Genomic DNA, 24,946 nt, shown 5'->3' with positions numbered 1-24,946 from the left:
AAAGGCCCCTTAGGTCTGGGGATGCCTCAATGCCGAACCGCCGACTGTTCTGATTCCGCTAAAATCAGCCAGTCGTCTATGTAATTCAGAATGCGTATGCTCTGCAGCCTGAGTGAGGCCAGAGCTGCATCTACGCACTTCGTGAATGTGCGGGGTGATAGAGCTAGACCAAATGGAAGTACCCGATACTGGTATTCTTTGTCCCCGAAAGAAAACCTCAGGAACCTCCTGTGCTGAGGGAGGATGGAGGCATGGAAATATGCGTCTTTCAGATCTATCGTGACAAACCAGTCCTCAGATCTGATTTGAGTCACGATCTGTTTGAGAGTCAGCATCAGCACGGGCCCCCACCCATAAGCTTCTCTAGCTTCTTTGGGGGACCCATTCATTATACCTATTTGATCTTGTTCCAATGACTGCATTATTGTGCTTTTGGTATTTTGTGAATAAACATAAACATAAACATCTTGAACTTGAGTTTCTGAACTGTACGATTCAAACGACGAAGATCTAGCATGGGACGCAACCCTCCATCCTTTTTTGGAACAATGAAATAACGGCTGTAAAAATCCGATTCTCTGTCGGGTGAATACACCTGCTCTATAGCCTCCTTTGCTAACAGAGCTTTCACCTCTTGCTCCATTATCAGAGCCTGCTCGGGATGTACTACCGTGAGCAACACCCCGTTGTAGCGTGGTGGACGAGAACCAAACTGGATTCTGTACCCTCTTTCTACTATCTGCAGGACCCATCGAGATATGTTTGGCAGATTCTTCCATTCTGCCAGAAAATCTACTAAGGGAACCAGCCTCTCGAGGCTGGCCTCTGGTGTAATTTAGACAGCCAGTACCAATTGAACCACCCGAACTCACTGTTTTTGAACCCCCTCAGAGGGCAATGGAGTCTGACGCAATGTCGAGTTAACACTGCGCCAGAAGCTCGCTGGAGGCCGCTGCGCCCCGAGGCACCAAGGGTGGCGGGGTTGGCAGAACGGCCCCCTGAGGGCACCGAGATGGAACGGGCACCGTATACTGAGGTGTACACCGTTCCATCCCGGTTGGGGCTGCCCTCACTGGTCTGATGCTGGTGGCGTCAGGACCTTTTCTTTTGAGCCGAAGCCTTCTTAGCCTGAAGAACGGTCCTAAGATCTGGCTTCTGCTTCGAAGGCCTCGGCTGAGAGTGTTGAGTCTGTTTCCAATATTTTTGCGGAGGGGCACGAGATGCAACACTCTCTTGTAGGATTGAGTGCAAATTAAACACAAATGAATCTTCCAGGTGATTTGTTCAAACATAATTCCACACAGAACTCAACATTCCAGACTCCAAATCACCAATCCAGAGCCATAAAAGAAGGCTCCAGCCAGTCTACCTAACCAACGAAAACCCCCAGCTAAGAACTTTATGGCCATGCAAGCTTCAAAGAGATGAGCCCAACTAAAGGAAGAACGTTGTCAGCGTTTGATAGTTTTAAAACTACTTTACAGCAACCATATCACCCTGTAGCCCAAGACTGGTTGCCCACTGAAGCTAAGCAGGGCTGAGCCTGGTTAGTACCTGGATGGGAGACCTCCTGAGAAAACCAGGTTGCTGCTGGAAGAGGTGTTAGTGAGGCCAGCAGGGGGTGCTCACCCTGTGGTCTGTGTGGGTCCTAATGCCCCAGTATAGTGACGGGGACACTATACTGCCAAAAGAGCACCGTCCTTCGGATGAGACGTTAAACCGAGGTCCTGACTCTCTGTGGTCATTAAAAAAATCCCAGGATGTCCTTTGAAAAAGAGTAGGGGTGTAACCCCGGCATCCTGGCCAAATTTGCCCCTTGGCCTCTGTCCATCATGGCCTCCTAATCATCCCCATATACTGATTGGCTTCATCACTGTCTCCTCTCCACCAGTAAGCTGGTGTGTGGTGGGCGTTCTGGCGCAATATGGCTGCCGTCGCATCATCCAAGTGGATGCTGCACATTGGTGGTGGTTGAGGAGATTCCCCCATCTATGTATTAGAAAGTTTGTATTACAAACTAGAGGTATTTCGCATTTCATGGAAAGAGAGCTCAATTACTAACAGAGAGGCTTTAAAAGCTGCTAGATCTGCTTATTTTTCAACCCTATTAGAAGAAAATAAACATAATCCTAGGTATTTATTTGAAACGGTGGCTAAACTAACGAAAAATAAAGCTTCAAGCACCGAAGTTTCCAAGCAACACAGCAGTAATGACTTTATGAACTTCTTCACTTATAAGATTGATAATATCAGGGACAAAATTATAACTATGCAACCGTCTACTACAGTATCGCATCAGGCAGTGCATTGTAGTCTCCCTGAGGAAAAATTTGATTCATTCGTTGCTATAGGAGAGGAAGAATTTAATAAACTCATTAAATCATCTAAATCTACAACATGTATGTTAGACCCTATACCGACTAAGCTACTGAAAGAAATACTTCCAGAGGTCATAGATCCTCTTCTTAATATCATTAATTCGTCTTTGTCTCTAGGATACGTACCAAAAAACTTTAAGCTGGCTTTGATTAAACCGCTTGTTAAAAAAACGCAACTTGATCCTTCAGAATTAGTCAATTACAGGCCGATCTCGAATCTACCTTTTCTGTCAAAGATATTAGAAAAGGCAGTATCCTCACAACTGTGTTCCTTTCTTGAAAGAAATGATATCTGCGAGGATTTCCAGTCCGGATTTAGACCGTACCATAGTACCGAAACAGCTCTCGTTAGAGTCACAAATGATTTGCTCTTATCATCCGATCGTGGTTGTATCTCTCTATTAGTGTTACTCGATCTTAGTGCTGCATTTGACACCATCGACCACAACGTTCTTTTAAATAGATTAGAACATTATGTTGGCATTACGGGAAATGCACTAGCATGGTTTAAATCATACTTATCTGACCGTTATCAGTTTGTAGCAGTAAATGATGAGATGTCTCATCGATCACAAGTTCAGTATGGCGTACCACAAGGCTCAGTACTAGGACCGCTGCTGTTCACTCTGTACATGCTACCCTTAGGAGATATCATTAGGAAACATGGCATTAGCTTTCACTGTTATGCCGATGATACTCAGCTCTATATTTCTTCAAAACCTAATGAAACTTATCAATTCACAAAATTAACGGAATGCATAGCGGATATAAAAAATTGGATGACTTGTAATTTCCTACTTCTAAATTCTGAAAAAACAGAGTTTCTAATTATTGGACAAAAAACTTCCTCACGTAATAACCTAGAATACTGTCTAACACTTGATGGCTGCTCTGTTAAGTCTTCGTCGTCGGTTAGGAACCTGGGTGTGCTCTTTGATACCAATCTTTCATTTGAAAGTCACGTGTCTAGTATCTGTAAAACTGCATTTTTCCATCTTAAAAATATATCTAAATTACGTCATATGCTCTCATTGACAAATGCGGAACAATTAGTTCATGCGTTCATGACCTCAAGGCTAGATTATTGTAATGCTCTACTGGGTGGTTGCCCTGCACGCTTAATAAACAAACTACAGCTAGTTCAAAACGCAGCAGCTCGAGTTCTTACCAGAACCAGGAAGTATGACCATATTAGCCCAGTTCTGTCAAAACTGCATTGGCTCCCTATTAAACATCGCATAAATTTTAAAATATTGCTGATTACTTACAAAGCACTGAATGGTTTAGCTCCGCAGTACTTGAGCGAGCTCTTAACGCATTATAGTCCGTCACGTCTATTACGATCTCAAAATTCCGGCCAGTTGATTATACCTAGAATATCAAAATCCACTGCTGGCGGTAGATCCTTTTCCTATTTAGCACCAAAACTCTGGAACAGTCTTCCTACCATTGTCCGGGAAGCAGACACACTCTGTCAGTTCAAAGCCAGATTAAAGACACATCTCTTTGACCTAGCTTTCACATAATACATTATAGACTTCTATAATTTAATGTTATGCTGCATAGATTAGGTCAGCCGGAACCGGGAACACTTCCCAAAAATCCTGATGTACTCGTTACATCATGAGAAGAATGGCATCTACGCTAATTTTAGTGTCTGTGTTTATCCCAAGGTTTTTCCTGCAGCCTGCCGGATCCGGGCCGTATCCAGATCTGACGAAGGACCTTCACCTGGACCGATGACAACGCAGTGCTGAAGTGCCAACTAGTCTCTCCCTATGGAGGATCCCACTACCACTCTACAGATAAGGCGTTGTCGGGAAAATTCGTCTCGCGGTCCTACCCCAAAGCAACAAATAAAATAAAATTCCTTATCAAAATTTATAAGGAAAGACAAGTATTTTGTTTAGGCTTGGCTTGTAGGGAATTCCAAACCTGCGTATATTCTAACGCACATAACTATAGAACCCATTCTAAATGCGCATGTGACCGCCATCAGCGTTTCTCACAGGTTCGCGTTTAAAGTCTGTGTAGAGAGAATGGTGTCGTCTTAGCGGCCCCTAATTTAATAACAAATGATCATTGCGACGGAACCAAATCAATTAAAACTAACTTTAGATGGAAATAACTTAACTCTGCTGTAAAGCCGAAACAATCTCTGTTACCTTAAATTATACGCTTATCTCTGTGAAGCTGCTTTGAGACAATCTACATTGTTAAAAGCGCTATATAAATGAAGATGACTTGACTTGACTTGACTTGACTATGTAAAGCGCTTTGAGGTCTCAGAAAAAGCGCTATATAAATGTAACAAATTAAAAGACTGATTGGTTCAGAGATGGCACAGCTCAGTGCTCGATCAAGATAACAGCAGAAGCTGCACGAGCCCACAACAGAGATACTAAACAGACCCCCTTCTTCTTAAGGACCTCTGAATGACCCAGGGTGTAAAATCTCTTCAAGTCACAAGAGAACTGAGATTTTACCTATAACAATACATAAAATCATCCCAGAACAATTTTCGATGGACTTATAATCAAACATCATGCAACTACATAATTCTATGTTGTTTCTACAATATGTCTGTGTATCTAATATGCTTAGATGCCATATAATTCATGTAATTGTTATAACTATTAGGTGTGTGAATTAAAGTGTGTCGTGCTTCCTGTCAGCATGATCGTATGTTCTTAATTCAAAAGATGGCTTGATTGAAATCTGTGTAAAATGTTTCGTATTCTTATAATAGTAATAATGTCTAAACTGTGGCCTCTTTCCTCTCTGCTAGAGCTTAGAGAGTAAGGAGAGCACAGATAAGCTTGATTTATGATAAAAAGTGAAGAGAACGCCACCTCCTAAATAAGCCAGTGTTTAATTGGTCAGAACTCATCCAGGAGGCTGGACAAACTTTTGAGTTTAAAATCTTAGACCCGAACAAAGCTTTGAGCAGAAGAGAAAATGAAAAAGTCGATTCGTAAACCATCATGGAGAAGCCATGACAGAGTGACTAGACAGACTAATAACCATGTAGACGCGCAGAGATAAAAGAACCCAAATCAAGATCAGAAGAACGGGTTCAACAGCTTCATTCAAGCCATCACCTACTCTTGTCTCAATTTCCTTTCTTTTCTTAGTTTCCTTTCTTTTCCGTTGTGAGTTTCGGTTCTAAGTTAAGTTTTGTGGCAAGATTTCGGTCCACGTTTCTTCTGCAAAGCCAGCTTCAACAAAGACTTTCATTCATCTGCCAGCACACCACGTGATTGGCCGCCCCAGACCCAGGCACCAGACCAGCCAACGAACTCGGGAAACCCCTTTTACGCAGACAAAGGGAATCCCAGAAGCAAAGACACGCAAGTAACCTCCAGACTCTTAAACTGAACTGGTGTATTTGATATAGATTTAATAACCCACCTAAGAAACGAAGGGTTAAATTAATGCTTGATGGTTCATTCAGGTTATGTCTTATAAGTGCATATAGAAACTTGGGATTTCATCATCTCACTCTTAAAACTCATTCTTTCCTCACTCTCTCTTTCTTTCTGCAACTCGTATGAATGTGGGTGCGTGTGTTTGTGTTAGATATTAGCTTTATGTGTTAGAATAATCAATAAAGTCTTGCTTGTATTTTTAAAGAAAAGTGTTACTTGCGTTATATGCTTACGAATTTAATGTCTTAAACTTCTGATCTAAGTTACCTTGCTAACTATAGTGTTTGACTATAGTTTGGATATTTATAGCCTACCTGTTGCAGAGCTGATAGTTACAGCCAGTTCAAATGAACCGCGATCGAGTCATTTGCTCGGTTGAAATAAGTGATTCTTTTGAATTCCCTATAAATTAATTAATAATTCCTTTGAGCTAAATTGACGAATCACTACAAATACAATTATCTTACACTCTTTTTGCTGTGCTCGATATGAGGCGCTAGACGGCTGGGGCTGCTCATGCCCAGCAGCCCCAGGGGGTTGGACACGGCGAGGGAGAAATTTCTTAAAAACCTCTGCCTGCTTCTTAGCCTCCTGGAACCTCTCGACAACTGAATTAACAGTGTCACTGAAGAGGCCAGAAGGATCAACAGGAGCATCTAACAGAAAAAGTTATATCTTTTTCTTTAATCTCTGCTAGATTGAGCCAGAGGTGTCTCTCAGTGGCTACAAGGGCTGCCATAGACCGCCCAATTGCTCTGGTGGTCTCCTTAGTAGCCCTGAGAGATAAATCTGTGGCCCAACGAAGTTCTCGAATCTCATCGGGTCCCACCCCCTCACTTCTATCCAAATCCCCCAGCAGGTCAGCCTGATATGCTTGAAGCACTGCCATAGTGTGAAGGCAGGCTCCGGCTTGACCTGCTGCCGTATATGCTTTGCCCACTAGATTGGATGTTGTTTTTAATGGCTTAGTGGGCAAAGCCGAGGCCTTCAGGGACGATGCTGAACCGGGAGACAGATAGATCGCAAGCGTCTGTTCTGCCCGCGGCATCACCCCATAGCCATCCTCTTTCAACCCCCTTATGTCTGATATACGTGAACTTGGGGGCTGAAAAGACGAGACGAGTATGGCTTTTTCCACGATCTAGACAGCTCACTGTGCAGATCGGATAAAAATGGAAGGCCTCGTGGTGGAGGTGAAACATTAGATGGGACGAGCACCCCTTTTCTCGGCTGGCCATTCAATATGTAACTTAACTACAGCACGAGTAATCACCTCCACCAGCTCCTCATATGCTGGGGGAAGAGATGGTGAATCCTCTTCCCCCCTGTTTGTGTCACTTTCAATGCTCAGTATATCTACCACCTCGGAGCTAGAGCACTGAAGCATTGGGCTCTCTTCCCGGGCAGAAGAAGCCGCAGCGCGGGCTTCCGACACCGGAGGGAGAGCACTGGATCCCCCAGGTAAAGGAGGAAATAAGGCCCTCGGACCCTTCTCCAACCCCGTTGAGAGATCCATTTGCGATCCCCAGGAATGCTTTCTCCGTGCTGCCTCGGCAGCAGCGGGTCCAGCACCCTGAGGATCGCGAGCCTGGCCACTTTCCTCAAAAAGTGACAGGCGGGAGCAGAGCATGCGAAGCGGAAGCTTCTCACAATGCTGGCAATCAGCCCCCTCGAAGGCTGATACCGCATGCTCCACTCCCAAACACATCACACAAAGCTTGTGTGTATCCCCACCTGTTAAATAGCGCGGGCAGGGAGAAGCACACGATTTGTACAATTGTTTCGCCATAGTGTTTGAACGTGACAGACAACAGTAAATATAGACAGACAGTATAGACACAGATCGCTTGCTGAGGCAACATAAGCTAATGCCGGTTGCACCGGATGCGCTTTTATCTCTTCCTGGTCATGACGTCACCCGCCCGTGACGTTCATTCTTTCCATTGGACTAGCTGACATAGATGCTTCAAACACAATCACGCTGGGGGCGTTCCCAAAGCGTCATCGACGCATCGCGAGTTCCCTTGAAAGGGAACAGGTACGCTGAGCTGAATTTGAAATACTAGTACAGATCGCTTGATGGAGAGCGAATTCAGGGAGGGAAACTCTCAAGCGCTCAGTCAGTGTACAACGAGTGAAAATATATCTATGCTAAACTTATACTTGACATCTAACATACAGTAAAATCTAAGAATTTATTAGCCAATGGCTAATGATAGACATTATTTAGTCGCCCAGAGTGAAATTTACTCGCATATGTGAGGGCTGTACGGCTGAGCTTCCGTTTACCATATACACTGATGTAAACATTATGAAGAGTCACAGGTGAAGCAAATGTCGTTAATTATCTCCTAACAATGCCACATATTAAGGTCTGGGTATAGATTAGATGGTAAGCAAATAATCAATGTGTTGGATGCAAGAGAAATGGCAGGAATAAAGATCTGAGTGACTGACAAATTGTTATGGCACGGCTTGTGGGTTGCTCCCGGTCAGCAGTGGTGAGTATTTACCAACAGTGGTTCGAGGAGGGACAAACCACAAACCTGCGACAGGGTGTCCAAGGCTCATCATTGCACATGGGCAACAAAGGCTATCCCATCAGGTCCGAGCCAACAGAAGGAATGTACCACAAGTCTCACAAAATTTTAATGATGGTTCTGTCAGGACCACTATCGTCAAATACGGTTGACAATTAGCATACAGTTAGGATGGATGCAGCCTAGCATGGATAAGAGCAGCAATAACCCCCCTTAGGGTAAACAGAACAGAACCAACATGAATGTATTGCAGATATCATTAATTAATTTTAATGTACAACATAATTAGAGAATTAGAGTCTGATTCAGGGGGAATCAGAATGCCAAATCCTGACTGACGAGAGGAGGAGCTGGGGATGGAGGAGGGAATTGGCTCCAGAGAAATGCGATAGCTGTTGATAATACTGAAGAGCTTATATTTCTATATAGTGATAGACGTCGTATTCCTATTGGTAGACATGGATCAGCTGAGAGTCAGCTGATGAGAGTTGACTAACGTGACCTGTCAGAACCGAATTCATGGGGGAAATGTGTCACAAAACACAGTGCATCACACTCTGCTGTGTATGAGGCTGCGTAGCTGCAGACCAAACAGAGTGCCGATGACCCATATCCACCATCGAAAGCACCTACAATGAGAACTGTTGGAACTGGAGCTTGGAGCAGTGAAACAAGTTTGCCTGGTCCGATGAGTCCACTCATTGTGATTGTCAAAACATTTTAGTAACTAAACAGAAACAATGTTACAATGTTTGCATGGTACAATTTCTGGTAAGCTACGGTTTTCTATTATTGCTTGACACAAATTTCACGATTTCAATTCAATTCTTGTGATTTGATTCAATATTGATTCATTTGAATAAATATTAGGAACACAAGATAGGCGCAAATTTTTCTCAACAAAAAAACAAACAAAATGTAAACATCTACAGCCCTATCAGCTGGTAGTATTATTTAAGGTTAAAAATTATAATGATATAAGTAAAAATATAATAAATATGTAATATAGTACACATATTTAGCAAAATACTCTCTATATACCTCTTTTTTCTAGGCAACTATCATGCTATATTATGGTCATTAAACGGCTTTCCTGAGGTAAATGTTATGTGACATAGGTGGAAAGTGGGGTGAGTTGTGCCAGTTTTTACTCAAAGTAACTTTAAAGTGAGGCCATGACAGTAATGCCTTCAACTTAAGGATGTACATATATTTCAGGATGTGGTGCATCCCTGAGAACAATACCTTTGGATCTGAAATAAACTGTTTCAGAAATATAGCTTTTGGGAAAAAAGTGGTCTCGTGGCACAACTTGCCCCTGGTGCGGGGTAAAGCCTGTTTTATACTTCTGCGTCGAACTCACGCCGTAGCTACGTCGTAGGCTGTGTGTAGCGCGCGTACCCTTCGGCGTACCCTGATGTGCACCTCTCCAAAAATGTAACAACGCGTCAACTCTACGCGGACACAAGCGCTATGATTGGTCTGCTAGAACCCCTCCCTCGGGTTTCACATGCTCCCTCTGCGCGCGTTAACGCGGACAACGACGCAGAAGTATAAATGAAAACCAATGCGTTGCCTACAGCGTAGAGGCTGTAGATCATTCTGGGCCTTCTGGCAAGGGAAGTATGACTTTTGGAGACACATAACTCCCATGGGCACCAGAACCAGTTTCATCACTTGATGAGTGCTCAGGATTTTGTTCCGGAAGAGTGGTAGGTGGCTCCCCAAAATAATAATAAGTGGGGGTGAGTTGTGCCACTGGCACAACTTAACCCAGGCCCTTTGGCACAAATCACCCCAGACCCACAAGTTTGAAAAACTAGCATGATCCAGCAGTTAAGAGCTAACATCATGCTAACTCTATATACTCATTGTATAGCCTGCACTAAAACATGTGTGAAATGTTTTCAAACTTGTCTATAATTGTTCAGACACTACAATCAAAAAAACTTAATCATAGAAATTTTACTTTGAAAGGAAAAACACTGATTGATCCATAGCCTATTATGTATGAGGAATATACATTTTGGTAAGTTGTACTGTATCTTTCAACATTGTTCATTCGTGTTTATTTAATTAGCTAGTAGAGATGATTGGTTCATGTGCCGCTAGGGATGTGTCATGTCACATTTACAGGCGCCAAAACGGTATTTATTGTTTGAATTTCGTAATAAAATTGACAGAATCTGAGAGCTGAGATTTTTTTTAATATCATAAGTAACCTGCTCTGTCTTGTCTGTCGGTCCTCATGTCCTCTTTGCTTCGCGATTTTTCTGTGCGTGAGAAAATGGATGTGTGGCATGAGAGCATGTGAAAAGTGTCAATTGCGAGTCTCACGCTGAATGCATGAGAGTTGGCAGTCCTGAATCAATAATGTAATGTTAGCTAGCAGGCTAGCGGAGGCAAAATTTTGCCCTTTGTTTACATCATAGCTATAGCAACTACATAAAGCTTATAATTGGAACTGTTAATAGAAAACACAACTACAAATAATAAGACATACTTACATGTGATCCATAAACAACAAATTGTCCCAACAAAATGGGAATGGCTACGTCTTTCAGGAGAAGCTTTTATGTGTATACATTGTAGCTACTCGGTCTGTCTGCTGTTCTCCATAAAATGTGAAAAAACTGAAAACCGTTGAGGATATAGGCTAATGTTCAGGAACAGTGTTAATTTTGAATAATAATAAATTGTAATCTCTCTAAGTTCGTCAGCCTTAGGACAAACTTTTTTAGGACAACAACTCTTCCTATTCTCTAAAGCAGCCCAACATGGCCTCAACCCCTTTGTTGCATGTTTCCGGGGGCAGGGTTTATGTAAATTTTAGGGTTTGTGATGTCAACAACCCGGGAAGAAGCTCATTGTTGTCCCTGCCAGCCGTTTGTTGTAGTATTTAAAAAGTCATTTCTGTAAAAGAAAATATATCTCTTTGCATTGAACTTTGAGAGTCAAACATACACACTTTACAGATTGTATATCCTCAAACAGCAACATTACACACCAGGGGCGGTTTCTTCATAATGACGATAGGGCGACGCACCACCACCAAAGTGCGAAAGGGACTTTTCAATCACATTCAGCCCATGATTCAACCACAGAGTTACTAGCCGTCTCTGCCTCCAATCTGCGTCAAGTCACGTTCTGTGGAGTACCGACTCTTTTTGGGTGATTTCACTCTGGCTGAGAATCTTCCCATAGAGGTCTAGAGTTTTCCCATAGACTTCCATACATAGAATTTTTTTTTTTTTTGAACTGCAGGCACTGCAATGCATTCTCTATGGGTTCCGGGAGGGCTAGCACTAACATGCTTTCATCATACTCAACCTTAACTTGTGCAGCGAATAGTGGGGACAAATATACCTCTATTGATAATCTTTAAGCTGAAGTGACATCCAATAATTACCTCAGTGCATAACTTACATTTCACGGACATATTCTCCATCTGTAAATGTTCGAAAGTAAAGCAAATATTTCCATTTTGCTGTAAGGAGTGGGCGAGCCTTCAGCAAGCTCCGCGAACGAGCGCCGCAGACGGAGCACAATAGAATATGAGCGCAATAATTCTGACAAAAATATACATTAACACTAAAATATAAATATATTTTGCTTAAATATTTGTTGTTGAATATTTGTTGTTTTTGGAACATGTGCTAGGCCTATAGAATTTTCTATAGAAATGTATGTTACTTTTAAAAATAAAACAGTTTTGTTTTTATTTTCATTTTTTGTTTAGTGAATTTAACGTCTTTAAAAAGCATTTATTTTGTTTTTAGATTGTAATGATACAATGTTAGAATGTAATGTGATTTGACATTTTTGCACATAATAGAGGTTACATTCACTTTGTTGTCATGGCCTTCAATATGAACATTGTAGGAGAATATTGATCAGGATATGTATTTTTTTTTTTTTTTTTTTTTTTTATTCAGATCTTTTTTAATTCAAATAATAATAAAAAAAAGTAATAATACTGAGATTATACCATACATCGCCATTTAGCCCAAAAAAATACAGCTTTTTTTTTTTTTGGCTATAGCCTATTGCCCAACCCTATTCCTTATGGCATGCTTTAAATGCTGAATTTTCCATTTTTAGCTCAGCAGTAATAATACATTATTAGCTGTTAAATGATTATTTATCAATTAGCCTACATTCAGTCCTGCATTAATAATTCAGTTTGTTTGTGCTTTTTTTTGCACCAGCCGCCACTGTTACACACTAACTAAAGGTAAAAAAGTTAAATCAGAATCAAGGACCCCTTTAAGGTTAAGCATATTTCTCTTCTCCATAATGTAATTTTTACTGTTGACCACCTGATGGAGACATTTCTCATGTTTTTATTAAATAACGGTAAGTGTTTGTGCCATACAGCATTGATCTAAATCAGTGAATTTACAAGGAGATTCCACCGTGTCAAAATTTCACACAATTATTAGTGGTCGCAAATTATCTGACACGAAATTACTTAAATGTGGCAGTTTTAAAATAGGCTAATAAATGTACAAAATGCATATTGATCAACTACAAAACTCGAGTAAATCAGAATGGTCAGTGTTTCTTTATGCAGATGATGGCAGTGGAGGACAGTGGAAAGAATGACTGCGACTCACTGTAGCTCTTGTTCAGCAGATGGGAGGGACTGACATGCCTCTCTCCCTCCCTCCACCATCAGACTCCCGCATTTCACAAAACTTCAGACTGAGAAACACCGAAGCGAAAGTTAAATTCGAGCAAAGGGGTCGTTTGTCCGATGTGGATGTTCAGAAACAGAATTAAGAGAGATGTAGTCAGTCCGGACGGTCGCGTGAAGTGATGGTGAGTCCAGTTGTCTTTCAGGAATGTTTACATTTGACATAATTAGCAATGTTTTTTATCCAAAACGAATATAAAATAATAAAAAAAACACGATTAATCTTAAAGAGGCTGTTACAGAAATGGTGCGATAGCTGATACAAAGTTACAAAATCGACCTTAATGTGGACTTTTTAGAGGAACTTTTACTTCGGGTATGCTGGAATCGATGATTCGTCCATAATTTCGTTTAATATGCTATAACATCTTCATTCATAGCTGTATTTAAAAGGGCTCGGTCTCTTTTTTGTTTGAAACGACAGTAGGAATACGTCCTCACAGAAATGTACCACATTGCTGGTCAAAATGCCTCTGCTACTACAGTTTAATGTATGGGGTGGTCAAAATAAAATGACAAAAAGGTTCTGAAAGCTTCTCACACTGAAGAGACCCCATATTATTGCACTACGGTTTTACAGTGCTGATAATATTGCAGTTAGGCTAGGTGGAAAGAAACCATGGATACTATGGTAAATAAGAATACAGTAGGAAAAACTGAAGGTGGGAATTCCCCCTCATTTCTTCTGAACTTATGAGGAAAAAAATGTAGGACACACCGATGTTTATCAAACTCAGGACTTCATGGTTTCTGGACTTTCTTTATGACCGTGGTTCATGTGAATGGAATAGAATAGAATAGAATAGAATAGAATAGAATAGAATAGAATATGAGTGAAGTAAAACTAATATAATAGAGTAATTTAGATGAAACTGTTGAATACTGGTTTAGTTAAACCAATAAAATAGAATTATTTAATAAATGAATTAGAAGAGTAAAGTTTAATGAATAGATTAGAGTATCTGAATATAATTGAATAAGTCTGACTTGAAGCAAATATAGTATAAGTGCATAGATGAATTAGAGAATGTGGAACTAATAGAATAGAACAGCTGGATAAAATACAATTAATGAATGTAACCAAATTGCATAGTGAAATAAAACAACTTTTATAGTTCAAAACAACATTAGTTTCCATGACTTTCACATAGTTCCATATGAATGGACAAGATTATTAGTGAAATAAAACATAAAGAGTAGTAAAAATAAAATAAATATAATAGAATTAAGGGAAGTTGAACTAATAGAATAGAGTAATTTGATAGCAGAATAGTTAACTTATTAAGAGTAAAGTTCAACGAATGGAAGAAGTCTGTAGTGAAACAAAAATAATAGAATTGGTAAGCCGATTTACATTTCTTTCTTTTAGAAAAGCCTTTAAAATGTGAGCTTCAAATACGATTCATCAGGCTTTTGAGGATTGTTTATTTGTACGTCTCTCAATCATCATTGCATTATATGAACAGAATTGCATACTTTAAAAAAAGGATAGGAATAAACAGAACAAACAGAATGGTATATTTTAAATATTGTAATTGGTTTCCATGACTTTAACACAGTGTGACTGAATGGCTCTGTGAGCTCATTACACACAGATAATACGTGATAATAGTGTTAATCAGCTGTAATGAGGTTATTGCGGTGTTCTGGACGTCCTGCATCAGTCCCAAACACCCACAGACGCTTGTTACTGTCCATCTGTTGGCATGTTTACAAAAACAAACTGAGGCAGATGAGGGCCGAATGCTGATGTGACTTCAGCTGCTGCCAGTGTTTGGTGTGTGTGGGACAGGGTGGAGCAGTCTGGCTGGGATATATAGAGACAGAGAGAGGGAGACTGTTTTACTTTGAGAGAAATGAAAAGACGTGATGGTGGTTTGGGTGAAGTTGCATTTTCCACATAAGACCTCAAATAGAGGCAGATGATTCATTTTCAGTTGGGAGAGGTGAGAGTACACGGAAAAATACATCAATACACACTTACAAACTCGTACACTAATATAGCAGATGGTTTTATCCAAATTGATTTACAAATGAAGAATGTCACAAGCAATTCATAGTGCACAATGTCTAAGTTTAAAATATATAAATATAAATAATATTAGTACACAAGCTAGGGTAGAAGTGAAATGCACAACAAATAGGAGGACACACATGCACGCAAATTGTATCTTATGCTTCAGCCACCCTTATAATAAAATGTCATTGCATTAGATAACAAAACTTCAAACCAAAGTGTCCTTTACTTTAAAGACGGCACAGGCAAAACCTTTCACAAAAAGAGAGTTTGTTGGCAATGGCAATGGTAACACATTGCCATGTAGAAAAAACTGTTGTGCCTCTTTGTGGTGATTAGTGGAACACGTTCATAGTTAAAGTGATGAACTGCACTTGCAAGGACACCTGTATGAACTTGAGGACAACTGACTTACATCTTCTAAAAATCAGCAAAACACCAGCTGATTCAAAGACATTGAAGAAAAAAAGCAAAGTCAGTGTCCAGAGGAGCTCTAGCATTGTTTGTTTGCAGTTGACCCTTACTTTGTTTTTATTATGCAATGACATTCAGACATTTTAGTGTCCAAGGCAGGCTTGAGTTTCAAAACTCGGGGCCACTGTAGATACATGCATACACAATTTTTATTGGACAGGTCAGTTGTGCACCACAAACACAATGAAAAGGCCAGAAATGGTTTAAATATATTCAGCACAAGTATGTGAATGCAGTTGTTTCTTAATTTACACATTGTTTTCCGACTGTAATATTGCATATTGCAACAAAAGTAGCCTACTCATTGCATTGCAAATACTGTGACTTTAGTCATCACAGACTTGAACCATGATTTGTCATTTGCTAATTGGTTGCTCATTGGACAGAAATTGGTGCGGTGCAGGATGAGTCATCAATGTTTTGGTCTGTTTTTGTCGGATAGACGTGATTTTAAATGCATATATCTGTGTGAGTATGGAAATAAACATTGTATAAACATTGTATGTATGGAAATGTAACATTGTATTGTGAATGAGCACACACACACTACGTTGAAAAGTTTAGGGGCAGTCAGATTTTTTTATTAATTAAATTAATACTTTTATTCAGCGAGGACATTAAAATGATCAAAATTGACTGTAAAGACATTTATATACTAACAAAAGATTTATATTTCAAATAAATGCTTGTATTTCAAACTTTATCTGTTCATCAGATAATCCTGATAAACATGCGTCACAACAAAAATATGAAGCAGCACAACTGTTTTCAATATTGATAATAGGTATAATGATGCTGAAAAGTCAACTCAACTTGTATATAACATTTGACAATATATTCACATAGAAAAAATATATTTTAAATTGTAACAGTATTTCACAATATTCCTGTTTTTACTGTATTTTTGATAAAATAAATGCAGCGTTGGTGAGAATTAGAGATTTTTTAAAAAAAAAAGAAAAAAAAGAAAATTCGTACCAATCCTAAACTTTTGAATATTAGTGCATTTGAATGCAACTTTTTGCACAGATGTCTATATAATATAACACACGAACATGGCCTACATTAGAACTTCTTTCTGTATGAGATACGACTGCTAGTCACGTTTAAGTTCCTAATGTCTTCAAATAGAAACCGGTTGCAGACGTCACTTACTTCATGATTTAAGACGAAAGAAACTGTTGGATCAGATGTGTCTGAGGGTGAAGTTCCACTTAGAAAGAGGAAAGAGTTCTTACTGAATATGTTTTTTCTATCTCTTTTCCTCCATTCACCCTCTCTTTTGTTCCCTCATTTGCCTGCATCTGGATTTTATCATTCTGTTCTTCAGCAGTGTCTGTCTTTCACTATCTCTCTTTCTGTATCTCTCGCTCTCGACTGAATCTTCCAGTAGGATCTGCTGAGAGAGAGAGGAAATTGAGTATAACAATGACACACACATGCACGCATGATTTCAGAATTTTGATAAAACAGATTGCAAATTTTTCAGTTGTATTAATACTTCATTAAACTCCTCACAATCAATGAGAGATTCACACAACAATTTTCAGAAACACTTGAACTAAGGATGTTTAAAATAACAGATTTTCCAATATTGACTTGTGGGTTTGTCTGAAAAATGTGTCTTAAGGATGTCCTGAATTATCAGACACATTTCTTAGGGGGTGTCGACCCAGGATGTAAAAACAGCTAGCAGAGCTTAAATGATGGATTTTTAGACCAAACATGTTGTTTGGCCATGACCTATCTAGCTAACTGAAAGAGAATACTATTGTTTTTTCTTACACGGGACAAGATGATTAGATTTCGAACATTTATACTGCCTGACTTAAATGTGCATTCATTTGTTGTTATCCTCATGTGACATGTTCACCTTCCCCCATTTTCATCCAAAAAAATCATAGTTTCCCCCCGTTTTGTCTTTAATTATGTTTCTCTTGCATTCTTTTTCATTTTACTTTCCTGCCATTTTCCTTCTCGGTTTGTTTTTCTTTCCTCACCCTCCCCACCACCCCTAACATGCTGGCCTTCCTGGCTGACTTTCCCTCTCTCTTTTCCCTCATCTTTTGTTTATTTCACTCACTGCTCAGTGCTCACTGAGTGGGAGACTTTTGAGAGTGTTTGTGTGTTTGTGAAGACGCTTCGGCATAATTGTTGTCAGATGATACTTAGAAGTAGTTCCTTAGAGAAGGAGAGAGTGAAGAAATAAACGAGAGGAAAGTGTACAGGGTTGCTATGACGACAGAACAGTAGTAAAATAAACATCAATGTTCATGTGCGTGTACTTGTGTGCTTATTGGTCATCCTGTGTTTCTCAGGATGGCTTCGAGCTTGTGTCAGTGTGCCTCATTCATAAAACACAAGCAGAACACATTTCTATGTAAGAACGGAATTATGGACGGTTCAAACCATAGTTTTTCATGAATGAGACCCAAATCTTTTTCGTGCGTACAGGCCACACAAATTGTAACATAAGATGTCTGTTACCATCTCTGAAAACAACCACAAGTAAAAAATACTATAAAATACAATAAAATACAAAACAGAGTATTTAAGACAAAATATAATATAATAATAATAATTATAAAACCTATGACATTCCAGGCAATCCCTACATCCAGAGATCGCTGCAGCAGAATAAAACGCAGATAGAGATGGTTGTCTAATGAAACATGAATACAATAAACAATAAACACACAATTGGGACAGCATATGGTTTATCTGTGTTCTAGACATATTAAGTATTTTCATAAGAATAAAGTATATTTGTAATGCAATGCTAATCGACATAGCCTTTATCACTGTATAGACCCTACTATAAAATACTATCATTTATGCCTCATTCTGTGACATAAAGCCACGTCAGATCACAAAAAGAAGTTATTTCAAACACTTCACTCGACTGAAGTGCGTTTGGAGTAAAAGCATGCCTTTAAATGTTCTCTTTTGTTTTGCAAACGCTTCTCATTACAGTTTTGAAAAAAGTTTTACGCATGTTGCTTTTTCAAATGCACGTTATAAGTGAATCAAACTCACAGCGCTTGAAAAGATGGAGCAGCATTTACTGCAAACCGATCGATGACCTCAGTGGTGTGCTCCACCATGAAATTCTGCGCATATATTTATTTATTCATTTAAGAATTGCAGCCTTTGTGATTTCTTATTCGCACTAAGCCAAATCGCAATTTCGGTTTAATTTTGGTTTAACTTTGGTTAATTGTGCAACCGTAGATTAACCACACAACAAACTCTCACTTCACACAAGCAAAACTGTATAGCATGCGTGCTACTATGGTACATTTATTCACCAAACAGATCGATTTTTTCATAGCACATGCATTATATATGTCGCACTGTACAGCCCTGGCGTATGTGTCAGTGTTGGGGAAACTACTGTAGGTATGCCCAATTTCAAATACTTCTGCACTATTTTATGCTATTTTGTTGTACGAGTAGACTATAAGACCTTAAGTCTTTCACCTGAGATGACACTATCTTTATAAAGTTCTATACTTTATGGCAAAGTACATAGTGTAAGTTCACAGTTTACAGTTGGCCAGCCTATATTATTTGGGACACAAGACATAGGCCTACAGTTTCTGAGTTCATTTCTCTTGTTGAAAAAAGGTCATGATGACCATTTGGTCCACAGGAACTTTTAGATGCTCTCTGGAACACGAAACAGGAAGTTGTGTTTTTGAGGAGGAAGAGCAGAACAAGCTGTCGGTTGTGATGACTAACATGTGAATCGCTTTGTCAGCTTCTGTTTATATAATCTCTGTTTCAGGGTTCAGAGGCGGTTGAGGACTGTGTGCAGGGGGCGCTATCCTCTCTCTATCCTCCTTTTGAAAGCACAGCTCCTCCTCTCCTCTCTCAGGTAAAACCATCAATCTCTACTTTCTCACTTTATTGGGCTGTTGGTTTTCCTGAAGCTGACAAACAAAAATCCCCAATATCATATCTTTCATTGACAATCTCTGACAATTTAATTTCAAGCAATGTCGACCAAACTCAGCACTGTCCTTTCTTATGGTTTAGCATGTAGTGAATACCCAAATTGATATATTTATTGATATCCATTCAACATCATTAACACCCTAGCAACTGCCTAGCAACCACATTTACCAGTGCAACCAAACCTAAAATCTCCTCAAACTACCCAAGACTCGTAACCAAGTTCAAACTCTGAATTTGTTCTCATTGCTTAATTGTTAAAACTACATATATAAGTCTTCATAAAGCCAACATTCATTCTGTCTTGACATTTTTTTTTTTTTTACTAGTTTTAGTTTCCAGTCATACAATTGTTCTAAAATGACAGCGTATGTTTGTTTGTGTCATGTAGGTGTTCTCCGTACTTGAGTCCACCTATCAACATGACAGCTTGAGATATCTGCTGGATTTCTTCATTCCTGCCAAGCATCTTCTGCATAGATTACAACAGCATGCATGTGTAAGTGTTCTGCTACGGCAAGCATTACTATTACTCATAATGATCATACTTAGAGAGTATTAAACTTCAGTTTGTTAAGGAAAGGCACGCTATTTTATTTTTTAAGGGATCAAACCAAGATCTTTTTGCCTGGTGGATATTAAAAATCCCATAGACTTAGAGGGATATGTGTTCAGACTGCAGGTAAATGTGGCCGAAATCCAATTTTTTTTGCAAAAAAAAAAATCTGTTTTTTTCATGACAGTGTGAACAGCACAAACCACATGGAATCAGATCTTTTCAATTCTGATTTGGGCCCCTTCCAAATGTGGTTCTAAAACCGAAACAGGTCAGATGTTTTGCAATGCAGTCTGAACAGTCAAATCGGAATTCATGTGACTTTTATGTCACTGTAGAGCAACATTCGTCACATTTCTGCGCTCATGGGAGTCACTTCAAAGATTTTACATACCTGAAGTAATCAAGATATTTGCAAAAGGTAATCAGTGGAAGGATAGTGATGTTTCAGAACTTATAAGTATTACAGTGATAGCTCTATAGACAAGCAAAACATGAGGGCTCGTATCATAAATGTTTAAAAACTCGCATCCTCGTCTTTGTTTTTTATATTGCCTGCGGGTAAATTGGTAAATTCACATTCAAAACAACAATTTTAACAGCTATACAAAAAAATCGGAACTGAGCACTCACGGTGTGAACGTAGCCTAAGATTGAATGAGGGACCTGAACCATATCAAGAGACCAGAATATCAGATGTGCTTTTTTTGGCTTGAGACAGTAAGCAAATTCCTACAACCCCCCCCACAAAACTCTAGCAAACACCCAGAACACCTTAGAAACCACTTCAAAAAATGTAAAAATCTACTGATCAATTGCAATACAACACTTACTAATATCATTTACGCACACATGATAATTATTTATATGCAGCCAAACAGAAACAAGCTAAATGTTCACTATGAAACTCTCACACTTGCATAAATACAAGACACACATGCATTCTCAGCCGACTCTGTTTTCATTGTCGCTATGAGAAGCTGCCAGGGACAAGAGCCTCAGTCTGAGTCATGATGGTAATTCTTACCATATGTGTGTGTGAGAAAGAGAGAGACTAGAGCCTGAGAAAGGCTGGAGGAGTGTTTGGTTGAGAAATGGGGGAGGGATAAACAGACGAACACTGGGGCACATTGAGAAAAAGGGTAGGAAGGGAATATCAGTGTGAGAAAACTGTGGGCTGTTCACTGAAAGAAAAAGGAATACAACTTCACAATCATTCTTTAGATGGGATGAAGATATGACTATATAATGACTGTACATGTCAGGCCATAAAGCAGAGGGTGGGGTTCAATAGGAAAGGGAGGATGATATAGGAGGTGAGGGGCATGGATTCCTCAACATAATTTAATCATGATCCTGTGAGTGATCACGGATCAGGAGGATTCATGTCATGGGATAATCGGCTCTATAGCCTGAAGAGAAAGCATTTGAATCGGTGTTTAGATTTTCAGTTATGTGGTAATATATATAACAGAATTTAATATTTAAAGATGCAGACAAAATTGAGGTAATGAGCAATGTTGCACTAGCCAAGAAGATCCATGTGCAGTTATCAGCAGCAGCCTCTTGGCAATTAAGGGTTAGATGCCCTAGATAGAAATGTCTATAATAACATTTCATTGGTCTAAAATCCTGCTCCACATGACTATACATTAAACATCAAGGGCCAGATTTACTAACAGCTTGCACCAGTGCAAACTCTCATTTGGCGTTAAAAAAACTACTTTCAGGATTTACTAAAGACACGCAGTGAAAAATTTGTCACCTTTATTTATATAGCGCTTTACAGCTTTACAGTGATAACAGGAAAATAATGCAACAAAGTTTGTGTCTGCTGTACAGCAGATCTAGAAGAAAATAGCGTCATTGTCCAGCTTAAGTAAGTTCAGTGATGGTTCATTTTTGTCGTAAAAAAGTTATTTAGTTCATTTATATATATAGCCGCTCTGGAGAAAACAGTGATGTCATCGTCCAGCTCTGTTCAGATCTCATATAATGGTGTCAATGCAGGCAGATCAATAATACTGTTGAATATTAAGTGTACCAAACTAAGCAAGAAAAATGCCAAAGGCGACATTGGCAGGGAACCAAAACTCCATTAGGTGACAGAATAAAAAAAATAAAAAAAATAAAAAACCTTGGGAGAAACCAGGCCAGTTCTCCTCTGACCAACGATCGAACACTGTATGATTATGATTCAGGCAGCATTACAGGTCAGAAGTCAGATTGGATCGGAACATTCAGAATATTCTAGGCACAGTTATTTTTGTGGCTGACCTGATTGCAAATGCTTTTGTAGGAGTTTCCCTTTCAGATGCAAAATTTATGGGAGGAGAGTATTTAAATGAATCACGCAAGGTGATTTACTAGGGGTTACGCTCGTCAATTTACTGGTATTTGCGCCATTATTTACCACCCAAAATAAGCATGTCTTAAAACAGACTCTAATTTGCACTGCTCTAAGTTGATTGCGTTGGCCATTATGGAAATGATCTGGCTGTGTCTGTGTTCCTTAATGTGTGCGTCGTCAGTAGATCACTCGCAGAACTTTCCACTCCCATCTGCGTTTTTTTGGAATTGCGCTCTCATGCTAATTTGCCCTGTTTAGTAAATCTGGCCCCAAATGTGTACTGATTGGCTGTGATTGTGTTGCATCATTTTGCTGGAAATAAGGTTGTTACGATGCTACAATATAAGTTGGCACTAGAATTTCACAATTCTTGATATTACTATTTTGAAACCGCAACAAAAACTAATACTAACCTAACTAATTTAAATACAACTCTTGTAAGCTTATTGAAGACAAGTAATAGTCAGTAATGAAGTAAATTTCTGTGTGCACAGAAGATTGTCTCTCAGAATGCCTGTACCAAATTGAGACCTTTTTTCCATATTATTGTGTTTGAATGGTTTAAAGATGTGTGAAAGGTGTGTGTTTTAAGGTTTTGTAAAAAACTGGATACATTTCAGGCTCGGTTTTAATGCAACTGTTTTAGTCCACTATGACATTAAACAGGCTTAGTAAGAAATATTTCTCTCTTCCTTTCAGTCTCAGTATCTAGGCTGTCTCTTCTTGCACTCTGGTTGGCCACTATGTTTGGGAGAGAAGGTAGTAGTACAACTCTCTACTTTGGACTGGAGACTCCTGCGTAGTACTGACTTCTACCTACAGGTGGTCCCCTTCTCGACACGTTGTCCTCGCCTTGCTCTTAAGTGCCTTGCACCTGGTGGGCGGAATGTACAGGAGGTCTTAGTGCCGGAGTCACAGCACCCGCTGGTGTTTACTTCTGAGTGGCTACATTGCATCAACAAGGAGCGTGGCTGCAAGAGAGAAGGTAAGACAAAAATGAAAGAATAAGGAGACCAGTGGTTAGGGTAGATAGTGGTGAAATGGGAGACCAGTGGTAAAAAAAATGGTTCAGCACATATAAGAAAATTTTAGTTTGTCTAAAAAATGTCTTAAGCTTTTGTTTCCCTTTTTAAAATGATACATAAGGCGGAGCCTATTTCTCAGTTCTTCTCAAACTTTCTTGCCATGTAGGTGGAGGATGTTTGGACACCTGTCTGGTGAGTACATGTGACGGAGTGGTCCGTATTCCATGGGAAGAGGTGGTCTATCCTAAACTCCTGCACAATCCATCCGATCCTCTCCAAGACAATCCTGACCCAACTGACTTGTCATCAGGGGGTTTGGTCCTTGGTTGGGGCGGATCTTCAGAAGAGCATGATTCCTGGTCTTGGGATGAAGAGGATGACTTGCCTCCAGATGGGAATGAGGCAGAGATTGAGGCCACATTAGAATGTCTGCGCAGAAGCAGTGATGACCACCTTGTAGGTGATGGTGCTGGAGATTATGTTGAGTTGCTAGAGCCCCGAGGAGGACCAGATGGTGGTGCTGATCCTAAACAGCGCTATCTGGAGATGCATGGTATATGTAAGACCAAAACATTACCCCTGTGTCGGAGGGGTAAAGCAATACGACTACGAAAGGGGAAGGGGAGATGGTATGGGAGGACTGAACCTGGTGCTAGGGCTGGGAAGTCTGGTACGAAGGGATAGCAACAACAATGCTAAGGATGGTGTAGTTTCCTGCAGTGACTTGGCTACCTCACGGCCCTTGCACGTGTCATTGATTTAGGTCGCCAAAGGAGGTCATATTCCCCCTTCGTTTCAGGACTCTGATGAAGGTGCTAAAGACACAGTAGGTCTCGAATTCAGATCCCGTTGTATGGACAATCCGGCCAAAGAGAGGAAGCCAGGGGTAGGAAAGAGAGAGATGGGACTGGAGGTACACTGCCCTGGGTAGAGGGTCAGAGAAAAAGGGGTTCAAGCAGGCGACATTCCATAGATGCAAATGATGTGGCAAAGAACAATGCAGAGAGTCTTGGAGGAAGGACAACAGGACCACAGTCAAAGATCACACTGTGGCTGTGATGATAACATATTGGACAGCACTTTTAAACAGTAGACATGAGCTTGCAACAGTAAAAAATTCCTCCGATGCTGCAGATAATGGCACTATCCCATTGGCTGTTTATGAGGAAACAGAAGGCATAAACAAGCAATCTGGACAATCTAGGACAAGTACAACATCCCACCGAGATTCTTTCCTTAACAATGCATCTGATTTATCAGGTTGTACGCAAAGCAGAACCAGACATTCAGACAATACCAGTGATGAGAAAACAGATACAATTCTGCCACCATCAGGTACTATGAGTACCATGGGAGAAAAGCGTGCTGGAAAGTCAGATAACTTTGTTTGTCCCAGAGGAAAAGAAGTAAAAACGGGTGGATTCAGAGCACCCAGGTATGGTCATGTAGACATTTATAGTCCCAAATATGAAATTCTATTAATGCTTCAAATATTTGTGTTTGCACCATTTTGCTGTGCTCAGCACTG

The 24,946-nt window shown here is 39.9% G+C and overlaps 1 protein-coding gene across 1 annotated transcript in view; it reads left to right on the top strand.

The window, feature by feature from the left end:
- The first annotated feature begins 13,032 nt into the window (after positions 1–13,032).
- arhgef40 (Rho guanine nucleotide exchange factor (GEF) 40) overlaps positions 13,033–24,946 on the top strand; it is a 49,091-nt gene continuing 37,177 nt past the window's right edge. The window contains 11 exon segments of the mRNA XM_084406105.1: positions 13,033–13,167; positions 19,321–19,410; positions 19,879–19,986; positions 23,093–23,378; positions 23,585–24,078; positions 24,080–24,161; positions 24,164–24,204; positions 24,206–24,308; positions 24,311–24,426; positions 24,428–24,507; positions 24,509–24,853. Coding sequence (XP_084262231.1) covers positions 13,165–13,167; positions 19,321–19,410; positions 19,879–19,986; positions 23,093–23,378; positions 23,585–24,078; positions 24,080–24,161; positions 24,164–24,204; positions 24,206–24,308; positions 24,311–24,426; positions 24,428–24,507; positions 24,509–24,853 — 1,748 coding nt within the window. The 5' untranslated portion in view covers positions 13,033–13,164.

Source organism: Rutilus rutilus, assembly GCF_951802725.1.
Source record: "Rutilus rutilus genome assembly, chromosome: 3".
In the NCBI taxonomy this organism is placed as follows: domain Eukaryota; kingdom Metazoa; phylum Chordata; class Actinopteri; order Cypriniformes; family Leuciscidae; genus Rutilus; species Rutilus rutilus.
Note: the sequence above shows the minus strand (reverse complement) of the source record. Positions and strands in the feature narration are given on the sequence as shown.